This window comes from Antedon mediterranea, chromosome 3 (assembly GCF_964355755.1).
Source record: "Antedon mediterranea chromosome 3, ecAntMedi1.1, whole genome shotgun sequence".
In the NCBI taxonomy this organism is placed as follows: domain Eukaryota; kingdom Metazoa; phylum Echinodermata; class Crinoidea; order Comatulida; family Antedonidae; genus Antedon; species Antedon mediterranea.
The window spans coordinates 9,064,502-9,078,177 of NC_092672.1; the positions used below are offsets into that span (position 1 = coordinate 9,064,502).

General features: G+C 34.5%; 2 protein-coding genes across 2 annotated transcripts; both read left to right on the top strand.

Moving 5' to 3' along the window:
- Nucleotides 1–223: 223 nt before the first annotated feature.
- On the top strand, nucleotides 224–6,274 carry LOC140043992 (alkaline phosphatase-like). The gene is made up of 9 exons (XM_072088475.1): nucleotides 224–245; nucleotides 952–1,184; nucleotides 1,772–1,946; nucleotides 2,242–2,417; nucleotides 2,954–3,155; nucleotides 3,788–3,928; nucleotides 4,441–4,632; nucleotides 4,829–4,966; nucleotides 5,110–6,274. The coding sequence occupies exons 1-9, from the start codon at nucleotides 224–226 to the stop codon at nucleotides 5,385–5,387; spliced, it is 1,557 nt and encodes a 518-aa protein (XP_071944576.1). The 3' UTR covers nucleotides 5,388–6,274.
- LOC140043529 (alkaline phosphatase, tissue-nonspecific isozyme-like) lies at nucleotides 698–12,191 on the top strand. The gene is made up of 9 exons (XM_072088053.1): nucleotides 698–702; nucleotides 8,138–8,370; nucleotides 8,744–8,918; nucleotides 9,006–9,181; nucleotides 9,494–9,695; nucleotides 10,180–10,320; nucleotides 10,579–10,770; nucleotides 11,008–11,145; nucleotides 11,510–12,191. Exons 2-9 carry the CDS (start codon nucleotides 8,257–8,259, stop codon nucleotides 11,797–11,799), a joined length of 1,428 nt encoding a protein of 475 aa, XP_071944154.1. The 5' UTR covers nucleotides 698–702; nucleotides 8,138–8,256; the 3' UTR covers nucleotides 11,800–12,191.
- Nucleotides 12,192–13,676: the final 1,485 nt, after the last annotated feature.

The following is a 13,676-nucleotide window of genomic DNA, read 5'->3' on the forward strand; positions in this document are numbered from 1 at the left end:
ACTACCACCAGAACCATAGAGCAATTAGATCCTCGAACCCTTGATTATGTTACGACTACGTAGGCCTAATTAGGGTTACACTGTTAAAACATTTCACTGGAAAGTGTGTCTTTAATTAATTGAAGTGTCCCTTGAATAGAAATGTCTCAAAAGAGGTTATTTTTACTTTTTTTTTTGGGTTATTAAAAGTCAAATATTATTTTTAGATTATTAGTTATTAGAAATGTTCCAAAAACCAAGAATTAGTATGTAAACTACAAACCAGAAGAACATTTTCAATCATTATTGTAAGATGTTTATTGACCTGACTACATGTGCACAATTTGTGTAAATAAATGTTAATGGAAGGAACAGTATGGTCTACCGCATTCCAGGACTTAGTTAGCACGTACTAAGGTGGAAATAAATGAAGAATATTCAAATTATGTTATTTCATGACAGAAATTACTAACCTTGTGTAATATGAGTTTTGTTATTACGAACTTCCTGAAATAAACATATTAGACAAAGCGAAAACACGCCCCCTTTCACCATCAACTGTTATATAATTGTGTTATTTCTTGTAAACTGTTCATTATTGTTCTATGATATGATTCTATGATATATGATTTATGATAGAACGCAGTGCCAGTGTTGAAATAAATATGTTTCGGTATTTTTATTCAGTTGTTTTATTTTCTCTTTGTTTCGTGTACGTTCAAAGTGAGTACATAATATTTAAGTTATTTATTTTGTCATTTTATGAGTGAAAATAGTTTTTTTTTCAGGGTTTTTTTCTATGGAAGTGATTAGGCCTAAGTTTATTAAAACTACAAAATGGCCTATTCAAAGTATGATTTTATTAATCTTCATTCTTCATGTTTTTGAGGGACAATACATCTTTAAAATTCTAATAATAATGTTTTGGCCTAATCGAAATTTACAATTTCTTTTTTATATTATTATTTTCAGCTAATGAATACGCAAAGTATTGGAATGATTTTGCGGCAGATGAGCTAGAGAAGGCGTTACGTGCGCAAAATCTTAATAAAGAAATAGCAGAAAATACTATAATATTCATTGGAGATGGAATGAGCGTACCGACTGTGTCGGCAGGTAGAATGTTTGTAGGGCAACTTGCAGGCAAAACGGGTGAAGAATTCCAACTATCATGGGAGACGTTTCCTCATGTGGCATTAAGTAAGGTAAGTTATATTGGTATATGACTGTGTTTGTACACATCATACACACCTTAGACACGTTGAAATTAAATATACGCATACGTTACCTATTCTGCAAGAGGTGTTGTTGAAGAAAATAATTGGACTGGCTGTAGGCCTCTATGCTGTGACAGACACACAGATACGGCACCAAATAACATCGTAAAAACATTTAAATAACATAATAAATATAAAATCCTGTTGTTTAAAAGTGTGTGTATACGCCTAGTTGTTTAAAAGTGTTGGTCATTGGTGAAAAAATTACAGTGGTGTGTTCCATGCCATGCGCACTAAATTTCTTCTTCATTCTGTAATAGTATAGACTTAATTGCCCCAAGTCTGTATTGTTTTTTTTTTATTTATTTGATTTTATTTCAACCGCGATTTTTGTCTGAAAATACAAACTAAAGTAATACACGTATGAAACGCCATATGTGCAAAAATATTTATATTTTTAGTAATATTAAAACAAAACTACAGTACTACTATAACTTACCATTAGATCTACATTCTCAAATTGCGTTTTTCAATTTTATTCATCCTTAATTAAAATTAATTATTTTACTGCACAGACTTACAACACGGATGCGCAAGTTCCGGACTCAGCAGGAACCGCGAGTGCGTTTTTAACCGGCGTAAAAACGAAGTCAGGTGTGATAGGCCTGGATGATCACGTGGAATTTGGAAGTTGTGCATCAACCGAATCAGCAGCAGTGGATTCAATTCTGCATCTAAGTCAAAGAGCAGGTTTGTTAAATTTGCATTTCATATTGATTTCAAATACAATGTCAATTAAGTTCTTCCACAATCCACAAAGTTTGTGCAAATTAATATAGTATAGGTTGTTTTTGTGGAAGGTGTTATTATTAAATTGTTTGTGTATGTTTTGTATACGGATGTACTATCCAAAATAAAAATTAAATGAATGTGGTGGTCTGTGGTTCCATAAATCAGGAACGTAGCAGTATAGTAGGCCTAGTGTAAGTAAACTCTGATTTGGTGGACTTATAATCACCCAGTAATCAATGCCTGTTTGTTTTAGGAAAGTCGACTGGGATTGTCACAACTGCGCGGGTGACTCATGCCACACCGGCTGCTGCATACGCAAAATCTCCAGACCGTGGATGGGAAAATAACAGTGACATACCAGATGCAGAGGCTGCCTTAGGCTGCAAAGATATTGCTTTGCAACTTGTGGAAAATGCTACAGGAATTCAGGTGAATATTTAACCAATATTCAATCACAAATTATTATTTTGAATATGATCAAACGTAGTCAACTTTGCACGATAGAACGAGCCAAAGCGTGTATGTGGGTAAGCTTGGTTCCTACTAGTGACGCACCGTAACGCAACCTACGCAACGTAAGGAAATTTCCTTCCGATAATTGTGTTTGGCTCGTCTGTTTACAGCACTGTTGGGTCGTCGGTTCCCACGTGTGATTTCACAATACAGCATTTTGCGTCAATACGTCGCTGCGTTGCGTTACGTTGCGTCGCCAGTGGGAACCACACTAGGGGTTGTTAAATCCTATTAAAATAACGAGCTGATCAATTGCGATTAACCATCCCGCAACAATGTATACCTCCCTCTAATATGTATGCAGCCACAAAAATGTAATAATCCAAAATGCTCATAATCTCGGGTAATGATTAAGAGTAGACTGTTTTAAACAAAAATGTATTGCGCATACTTAATCTCGATTCCTGGAAAAAACAAAATCAAAAACTTACGGTATTTTATTGTACCATTAGGTTGTTTTGGGAGGTGGCCGACGTGAATTAACGCCAACATCAACACCTGATGCTCAAAGCAGTGGGCGTTTTGGATATAGAACAGACAATAGAAATCTCATCGATGAATGGGTAGCACTACGACCAGAAGAAACTACTCGTTATGTTTATAATAAAGGCCAATTTGACGATATTGATACGGACAAGATAGATTATTTGCTTGGTAAGACACTAAATAAAACTAAAAAATAAGAATTGATGATTTTGTCAACATTAGTAACTTATATGTCTGTAACATTACTATTAAAATAACGTTTGAAATGTAGATTTCTTATTTAGGCAATGTCAACATTGCTAAAGCAGTTACTACTGTATACCTGTACTGCAATAATATAACGACTAATTTCAGTTGTTTCTTCAAAACACTGCATGATAGGCTAGCATTAACATTTATAAAGCTCCGTCTACACTATCTATCAAACTAGTTTGACAAAAAACGTGATGTGATATGCTCAAATATGGTAGTGATTTGACATCATCATATCTACATGGGCAAATCACATTTTTTGTCACATAACGTGTGGTATTGTAGACAAGGCTTAGTCCATGATTAAAAAGTTAGTATAATAATATACTTATATAATATACGAAACAAACGAGGTTTATTCTGTAATTATGAAAATGGGGAGGTATACGACGTACGCCGAGAAATCCTCTCTTGTTTTCTATATTAATAAATAAATTAGAACATTAAAGTAACCTGGTTAATACACTGCTATAATCTTATTCTATAATGGATGCCTTGTCTTATACGTATAGAATTGACTAATCTACTTATTAATTTGCTTTTGATAGGATTGTTCGACCGTACACATATGAATTTTGAATCAGAAAGAGACACTTCAGACGACGGTGACCCGTCGTTAGAAGAGATGACAGAAAAAGCGATTCAGATATTACAAAAGAATGAAAATGGATATTTCCTCATTGTTGAAAGTAATAATAATAGTTCATTCTTATATAATCATTATATAAGCAAGCTGTCAATGCGCTAAACATTATTACCCCAGTCATTTTTTTGGTCAAACACGTATGGAAACATACTCCCATAATGCAGCTAGTATCAGCGCAAAGTTGTTTCTTGATCTAATCAAGTTCCCATTTATACACCTGGGTGGAGAGAGGCAAACGTAAGTAAGTATCTTGCCTAAGGATACAAGCAATGCGGCGAGAGGTGGATTCGAACCTCGATCTCACGATCAACATACTGCGCCACACGCTTTCACAAGTAAATTATATACATTCTGTCGATTTAGATATTTGTATAGAGATAAAACATAATTGATTGATCTATGTTAGAATAGAAATTAGATTTTGAATACTGCTAGATTAAAAACAAACTATTCAACTAGTCAAAGAACACATCGATAAATGGTTACTTTAATAACTTATATCTTTACAATACTGATGTATTCATCTTATTACGTAATATCGTTTGAATATTCCAGGTGGTCGAATCGACCATGGTCATCACAGAGGACATGCGTACGATGCATTGAATGAACTGAATCAATTACATTTGGCTGTTGCTAAGGCGAAAGAGATGACAAGTGAAGACGACACATTGATTATAGTGACGGCAGATCACAGCCACACATTATCATTTGGTGGCGACTCCAGTAGAGGGAACCCAATTCTAGGTAAAGCTCTGTTAAGCTTGGTTCCCACTAGAACGTAACGCAAGGACGTAAACGCAACGCAAGCGTTTTAACCAATGACAGGCGAAGTTATAGACAGTTTTGACAATTTCATCCCCATAGTGTTTATGAGAGTTGAATTGCTTAGAATTCTGTTTATATTTCTATGTTTATATATTTATGCGTTCATCTTCTTTAGGTCTTGCTGACGGTTCTGTCGGATCAGATGGTTTACCATACACCACATTAGCGTATGCAAATGGACCAGGTGGCGAGCAAGTATTAAAATCGTTCAAGGAAAACGGTCGCCGACCAGATAACACTAAAGTTGATACAGGTAAATTCATTTACGTTCAGTTTAACTATAAAAAAAATACAAAATTCCTCAAGGTTGTTAATAATTGGATAGCTACTTGGGATTTTTTTTACTTTTATGATTGATTTTTTACCGTAGCTAAATTTCTTTAATGTTCTTTACAGAGGACAAAGAATATAAGCAAGACGCTTTAGTTCCAAGAGAATTAGAAACGCATGGCGGTGAAGATGTTGCAATCTATGCTAGCGGACCAATGGATCACTTATTCCACGGCGTCCATGAACAAAACTACATCATGCATGTAATGAAGTACGCCTCATGTGTTGGTTATAATAAAGAACATTGTGAGATCGTTGACAATGGAACAAATGATGCCTCTGTACATTATCCAACATTCCTTACATTTATCATGTCTATCTCAGTATTCAGGTGTTTTCTCTAATGTAGCTTAATAGTTTATTTGAGAGGTATATAAAAGAACGTGGATGTAGGCCTACTGGGGTATATTAGATCCTTTTTTATTTAATATGTGTTTTGATACCTCTATAGATTGGTTCCTACTATATTTAACTTTATCTGAACTAACTACATACAGCAAGTTACATTCCGACTGATTTCTTCTAATTGAAACTGAAAACAAAGTAAATGAAGGGTGGTCTGAAACTTTTTTAATAATTGTACTATTTTAATGTTGATAATCATGTGTACAAAGCTGAATCTGTAAATTAATGTTATGGTATAACATTTTAAGATATATATTTTTTAATTAAGGAAATTATATGTGAATATAGGAAAAAATAAATATTACCAAACTCTCTGATAGTTTAAATAAGATAATTAGTTGTGTTCATGAAATATATTTTCTTGATAGGCATTGTTGATGCTTAACTTAGCAAGGCCATATGCATGGTTGCAGTCGCGTGCTCAAATTTGAGTTAGTGTTTACCGACCAACCGACCGACATGGTAAGCTGAAGAGTCGCGTTTGCACGTGACTAAAAATACGGCTAAAATTGTTGAGAGGTTAAGCATATAATTTTGACCGTTTGATCTGAAACTGTTCAATTGAAATGGTCCTACTCATTGAATGAAAATGCACAAGAAATATTTAATCAGAAATTACAGTAAGATAGCATCAGATATATGGGCATATCAATAAGGTATAGGGTCTATTTGTGAAAAAAGGAGAGATCTTGCATAAATTAATTAAAATCATAAAGGAAAATAAACAATTCATATCAATAATTCGGTCAAATTAACTGAATGTCTCTTGTATCAAATTATATACATATTTTTAACTCATGCTTTTAAATCATAAATTTAAATTGGGGTGTCTAGAAAACTCAGATCTAGAAAACTCAGATCTCAGATATATCTGAGTTTTCTACCCTTTAAATTGATGTAAATTGTAATGCTTGTTGTTTATACTAATACTATTTTTATATTTTGTGATGTTAAGAACAATTGTACATTTTGTTAATGGAACGAATAATAAAGTGTGATTTAATTTAAGATTTAATTGTAAAATATATTTTTAAGTTTTAAATTACATCAGCACAATAACCAACTTAAATAAGTTATTACAAACTGCGAACACTATATTGCAAAGCGCGAGAGCCTAACTAAGTGCGACAGAACAAAGTGCGACAATAGATAGACAATCTGGATTGGTTAAATCTGTCCATTATTTAGGACAGCGCCCCTCTCAATCTGACAGAAAACTCCTATGATGAAAATGAAAATTTCATCAACCCTCTCAGCACAACGTGTGGCACCCTGATTATTACAAAGTGCAACGATACCAAAAGTGCGAACAGAAGACGCCCTCTGTCATAAGCTTACTATTATTAGTCCTATGTCAACTTGAATGTTCATTTTTGAAAGGAGATTCCTTGAATTCTGGTAGTAGGATACTGTTAACATGAATATGTTTCGGTCCTTTTATTCCCTTGTTTTATTGTCTCATTGTATCGTATACGTTCAAAGTGAGTAATCGAGTGATTTCTTATTTTGAACTTTTTATGTTGAACATGGCCATGGAGGTTTAGTTTAAACTGCAATACAGTAGTGCAATATGGATAACCACGGAATATATACTTGTGAATGTGAACAATGACGATACAGGATATCTAGGACATTAGAAGATAAAGAAAGATGTAGGAATAAGGCAGGACCAAAATCTCAGTTACTTTACTTAAAAGGTTTTGCTGATCACTTTAGGTGAATCGTAGGCCTAATATAAGGAATATGTAATTAGTTTTATTATTGAGTCTACAAGATCTAAATAACCTAGATCATTCACAAATTAATTTTTGAATTTTGGGAAACTGTTTAGATTAATAATTGATTTGAAATATGCAATTAATACCTGCATGATGTAATGACAAGTAACAAATAGATTCACTAGAATTTATACATCGCACTGTGTGCAAAATAAATGGAGATACTGTATCACAGTACCATAACACGATATTAAGTGAAAGAGGATATATCATTAATACAGTAATAGTCACTTGAACATTAGACTCACAGGCCTTTATCTGTAAAAGCTTTGGGAAGTTTCCACATGCAGTGTTTAAAAATATTAGCGGGCAGAGAATTTCCATTTAGGCTAAGTTACATTACCTATTAAGATAAAGGTACACAAATACACTGTTGTTATTATTTAGAAACAAACACTAAGAATATATGTTATGATAAAAGAAGAATTTCAACAGTATCACACTAATTTTGTAGTTATTATCTACTATATTAAAAAGTACCTGACAAAGTAATCAATGTAAACATTCGCTTGGCGGGTTATCTATCTAAATTTGCACAGTGGTCTCAATTGTGATTGCCGGTAACACAAATCGTTATTCCTATGACTGCATGTCCATAAATTGTATAGCAAAACCAACAAACATGTGCGCACAGACTCAAAATATATTATAGGCTACAGTATTCTAAGTAAATTAAGGGTACATTAAAAAAAGTAGGCAGATGCCCGATAAGATAAAACCTTGGGCGAGTCTAAACAAACGACAGAGAGCAATTAAAAAAAAATACAGGGTGTGAACAGGGACAATACAAGACAACCACGGGGGGAGGGGGGACGAACGGAAAAACAGCTATTCTGAGACAGCAGATCATGTCTTGATTAAGGACTGAAATTGATACAAACATTTCATCAACAAAAAAGTTCTAATTTCAGCTGATGAATACGCAAAGTATTGGAATGACTTGGCGGCAGATGAGCTGGAGAGGGCATTGCGTTCACAAGACCTCAACAAAAATATAGCAAAAAATGTTATAGCATTCATTGGAGATGGAATGGGCGTAGCAACAGTGTCAGCAGGAAGAATTTATGTAGGGCAACTTGCAGGAAAAACGGGTGAAGAATTCCAACTATCATGGGAGACGTTTCCTCATGTGGCATTAAGTAAGGTAAGTTAGAGAATGTTGCTCTATGAACATAAGCATGTGCTTAATACATTAAAGGGATATACAGCATTACCCACTGCCATTACTAAATCCAAGAAATTATGTAGTATGTTTAAGCGGATATTAGCCCTTGGTGGCATTTGCAGCAATAAAGAAATTGAATTGAATTGAATAGAAATGGTCAAAAAAATATCTATTTCCAATGGTCCATTCTAAATACGCACTCTGTGAGATTCATTTTACAAAGTATGTTTAGGTTACAAGAATATTAACCAATTAGAAGTTTTAAATTTTGTTTTTCCATATCATGGACAAACCAATATATACCTGATCAATCAAATTCCACTTTCGGCATAATGCAACCCTTACTGCACAGACTTACAACACGGATGCACAAGTAGCTGACTCGGCAGGAACCGCGTGTGCTTTTTTGAGTGGCGTAAAAACGAAGGCAGGTGTAGTAGGCTTAGATAATCACGTGGAACGTGGGAATTGTGCATCAACAGAATCAGCAGCAGTGGATTCAATTGTGCATCTAAGCCAACGAGCAGGTTTGTTAAAGTGTGCATAAGTATAGGTACAATGTGGAGGAATGGAATTTTTTTAAACCGATAATGTAACAAACTTCTACATTTTAGGAAAGTCGACTGGGATTGTTACAACTGCGCGGGTAACTCATGCAACACCGGCTGCTGCATACGCAAGATGTCCAGAACGAGACTGGGAAAGTAACAGTGACATACCAGAAGAAGAAGCTGCCTTAGGCTGCAAAGACATTGCTTTGCAACTTGTGGAAAATGCCACAGAAGTACAGGTGAATATTTAACTCACGAATAGTATTGATCACACTTGGTTTACTTGAATGTTAACTTTTCACGACCCGACTCATATTTGTTTAAAGCGTGTACCGTACTGTATGATTTTAGATATGTGTATCTTATTATTAAAAGTAATACCAGCGATTGCATCACTACCGAAAGCAAACATTTACTCAACTGAAGCGTGCAAGCACAAAACCATCTACTAAAAAAAGTGTATATTTGGATAACTGTTTGGAAAACGTTTATTGCGCATGCTTGTCGCGATCTTCTGACATTAACAGGGCCGGGAATACTTTTATCTTTAGGTTGTTTTAGGAGGTGGCCGACGTGAATTTATGCCAAACACTACAGCTGATCCTCAAAATAAGAAATATTTTGGAAAAAGGACAGACAAACGGAATCTCATCGACGAATGGGTAGCACTACGGCCAGAAAATACTACACAATACGTTTATAATAAAGGCCAATTTGACGATATTGATACGGACAAGATAGATTATTTACTTGGTATGTGTCTAAAACCAAGACCATTTATAGAGTTGAATTTATAAATAGAATCAGGTATTTTTTAAATGAAGGTTATACGAGTTTTATATAAAATGAAAACAATACCAAAAAATCATGATGACCATGATCATCTAATTAACCTTCTTTTCTTCGTCTTCCCTCATTGTAATTTTTATTGTAATAATATTCGTTAAATACACACATTCGGAATTATTCATCTCAACACAATATCTGTATACGAGATCATAACAGATGTACATTATAGTTTGAATAAAGTGTTGTAAACAGTAAATATTCTCCAAACTAAAAGTACCGGGTCTGGTAACCACAGATTGACTCTTTTATCAGTTATATGCTCGTTCTATAAATTGATGACTAGTTTGTTAATATGAAAGCAAGTTGATCGAATCAGTACCGTTGTAATGTATGATCATTCTGGAAATTATCTCACAAAGTTTAATACTATGGGATATGAATTTTGTAGGATTATTCGACCATACACATATGGATTACGAATCAGAGAGGGACACTTCATACGACGGTGACCCATCCTTAGAAGAGATGACAGAAAAAGCGATTGAGATATTGAAAAAGAATGAAAAAGGATATTTCCTCATGGTTGAAGGTAAATACATCCGTTTTGTTTAAAATATATTAGGCATTATAGGTCCAAAGGCAAAATACTGAAAAAATGACAATGCTGTGGTTATCAGTGGCTGGATCTCAATGAAGATACATAAAAAAAGCGAAAGGCTAAATCAAAACGATAAAGTTAAACAGCCAGAAAAGGTAGCAGAGATTTCGGGCAACACCTTATCAGTGCAAGTGAAGGAGATATATGAACAGGGGTTGTATATTTGACTGTGTTATTTGAATATTCTAGGTGCTCGAATTGACCATGGTCATCATAATGGTCAGGCGTACGATGCATTAAACGAACTGAATCAATTACATTTGGCTGTTGCTAAGGCGAAAGAGATGACAAGTGAAGACGATACATTGATTATAGTGACGGCAGATCACAGCCACACGTTTTCATTTGGTGGTTACCCTGACAGAGGAAATCCAATTCTAGGTACGAAACATCCCCTTTATTTACCTGAACACATGCCAATGTTTCTTGCAACCCCCCCCCCCCCCCCCCAAAAAAAAAACCCCAAAAAACACACTTACCTTGTATGGGTCAAAAAATGACAAGAGAGAACATTATTTTGGTGTGCTACAGTGGATCCGAGTTAAATATTGTGTATATTATTTCAATATTATCAGTAAATGCCCTATGTTTAAACACTTCGTGCGTTCCTTCATTCAGGTCTAGTCAATACCGGCGTCGGATCAGATGGATTGCCGTACACCACATTGGCTTATGCAAATGGACCAGGTGCCAACAAAGTATCTCATTCGTTCAATGCAACTAATCAGCGACCAAATAACACTGGCGTTGATACAGGTGAACTAAATTAATGTATATCTCTGCTCCAACTATAGGAAGCCTCAAGATTAAACAATGTAGAATAATTGAAGACTTTTAAAAATGTCTGTTATTTCTAATAATCCAATGTACAATGTAAAGATGTCTGTCAAAGATCTTGAATCATTGATCGAAATGTTAATAGCCTGAAATACAAAAAAAACGCAACATTTATTAGATAATAGTTGTCAATTGTTATATAGTTAATAGTTATTCTGATTAGCAATAGTGGCTACAGTGGATAGATTTAAAACAATCGCACTTTTATGATTTATCTCAGTTTTATCGTGTACTCTTGGTTGCATAGACTTAGGCTTAAACACATTTCCTTTATTGTTTACAGAAAACAAAGACTACGAACAAGACGCTTTAGTTCCATTAGCTTTAGAAACGCATGCCGGTGAAGATGTTGCAATCTACGCCACCGGACCAATGGCTCACTTATTCCACGGCGTCCATGAACAAAACTACATCATGCATGTAATGAAGTACGCCTCATGTGTTGGTTATAATAAAGAACATTGCGAGATCGTTGACAATGGAACAAATGATGCTACTGTACATTATCCAACATTTCTTACATTTATCATATCCATCTCAGTACTATTGATTCAAAGGTTTTCTGATTTATAGTCCCCCAAAAAATAAATAGAAATGTTATAGAATAAACTATTAGGCAGCGTAAAGCTAAAAGAAAAAAAAACAATCCATAAAAATGCTATGTATTTTTGTTTCATCCTTATGTTTCTTGACATCTATAATTTATCAGATTTATTCCTAATTGTTAACAACTAGATGGCACGCTCGCTTCGCTCGCGTACCATCTAGGGGTGCTCACAGATGGTTCTCGAATACAGTAGAATAGAATAGAGACAACAAAACCAATACTGGATTCCATAAAGGACAATTAATTTATGTGGACTAAAGAAATTAGGGAGAAATGGAAATGTATGTACCGGGGAATTGGGCGGCACGTGGTGGTGGTGATGGAACCGCAGTAATAAAGTTGATTGTATTTATATATTATAAGAACCAAACTAAATAAATAGACCTAGACATTCTGCGAAATGGAAATCGGAAATTCAAGCTCCTATTCAGTGAAAAATTAAACTGTAGTCTACCTAAATATTTAGGGCAAATCATCGGTTGTGGTGGTTGAAATTCCTGTAAACATTTGTGTGAACCAAACTGGGTCGAATTTCTGTCATGAGTACTGATTTGTTGGCCTGTGATTTATGACGCCTAAGAGATCTATCTAGACTTATTTTTTAGAATAATGTACGTACCTGTCAGATACAATTGTCTTGTGTCGTATAATAAATAAGTACTGTAATAGTTACTGAAGTTACTATTACAATCTCGTCAATGAAAACACGAAAATGTATATGCACTTACTTATGAAAACGTATACAGTATTATACTCAGTTATTGAAACAGTAGGTTTAAAAAAGTTTCGTTTGTCTGTAAAATGATGTAATCAAGCTGTTTACATGAGTCTTAATTTATAAGCACATCAATAATAAAATAGTTTATCTATCCTGTAATTGGCGAGATTATGGTCGCTGTTGAATGAAATAAAGCCAATCGGTATCATATTTGTACAGAAACGTTTTCGCGGCCGAAGGGTGTAACCTAAATTTGGACTAAAGAAATTAGGGAGAAATGGAAATGTATGTACCGGGGAATTGGGCGGCACGTGGTGGTGGTGATGGAACCGCAGTAATAAAGTTGATTGTATTTATATATTATAAGAACCAAACTAAATAAATAGACCTAGACATTCTGCGAAATGGAAATCGGAAATTCAAGCTCCTATTCAGTGAAAAATTAAACTGTAGTCTACCTAAATATTTAGGGCAAATCATCGGTTGTGGTGGTTGAAATTCCTGTAAACATTTGTGTGAACCAAACTGGGTCGAATTTCTGTCATGAGTACTGATTTGTTGGCCTGTGATTTATGACGCCTAAGGGATCTATCTAGACTTATTTTTTAGAATAATGTACGTACCTGTCAGATACAATTGTCTTGTGTCGTATAATAAATAAGTACTGTAATAGTTACTGAAGTTACTATTACAATCTCGTCAATGAAAACACGAAAATGTATATGCACTTACTTATGAAAACGTATACAGTATTATACTCAGTTATTGAAACAGTAGGTTTAAAAAAGTTTCGTTTGTCTGTAAAATGATGTAATCAAGCTGTTTACATGAGTCTTAATTTATAACCACATCAATAATAAAATAGTTTATCTATCCTGTAATTGGCGAGATTATGGTCGCTGTTGAATGAAATAAAGCCAATCGGTATCATATTTGTACAGAAACGTTTTCGCGGCCGAAGGGTGTAACCTAAATTCGTTGTATTATCGTCAAGAACTAACTGTAACTAAACTTACATAGAAAGTAGGGTATCATAAATTTGGCCTTAGCACTCGGGGGAGTGGCTAAGATGTCCGTGGGACTACTAAATATAAATTGTAATGAACCTCGAGGGACATAAATAGG

What these genes read in the sequence shown, in the direction of transcription:
- LOC140043992 (XM_072088475.1), top strand. Translation starts at nt 224, where the DNA reads ATGTTCCAAAAACCAAGAATTA. An exon ending in CTCATGTGGCATTAAGTAAG is followed by an intron (nt 1,185 to 1,771) that starts GTAAGTTATATT and finishes TTTACTGCACAG; the next exon opens with ACTTACAACACGGATGCGCA. An exon ending in ATATTTCCTCATTGTTGAAA is followed by an intron (nt 3,929 to 4,440) that starts GTAATAATAATA and finishes TGAATATTCCAG; the next exon opens with GTGGTCGAATCGACCATGGT.
- LOC140043529 (XM_072088053.1), top strand. Translation starts at nt 8,257, where the DNA reads ATGGGCGTAGCAACAGTGTCAGCAGGAAGAATTTATGTAGGGCAACTT. An exon ending in CTCATGTGGCATTAAGTAAG is followed by an intron (nt 8,371 to 8,743) that starts GTAAGTTAGAGA and finishes CTTACTGCACAG; the next exon opens with ACTTACAACACGGATGCACA. An exon ending in TAACACTGGCGTTGATACAG is followed by an intron (nt 11,146 to 11,509) that starts GTGAACTAAATT and finishes TATTGTTTACAG; the next exon opens with AAAACAAAGACTACGAACAA.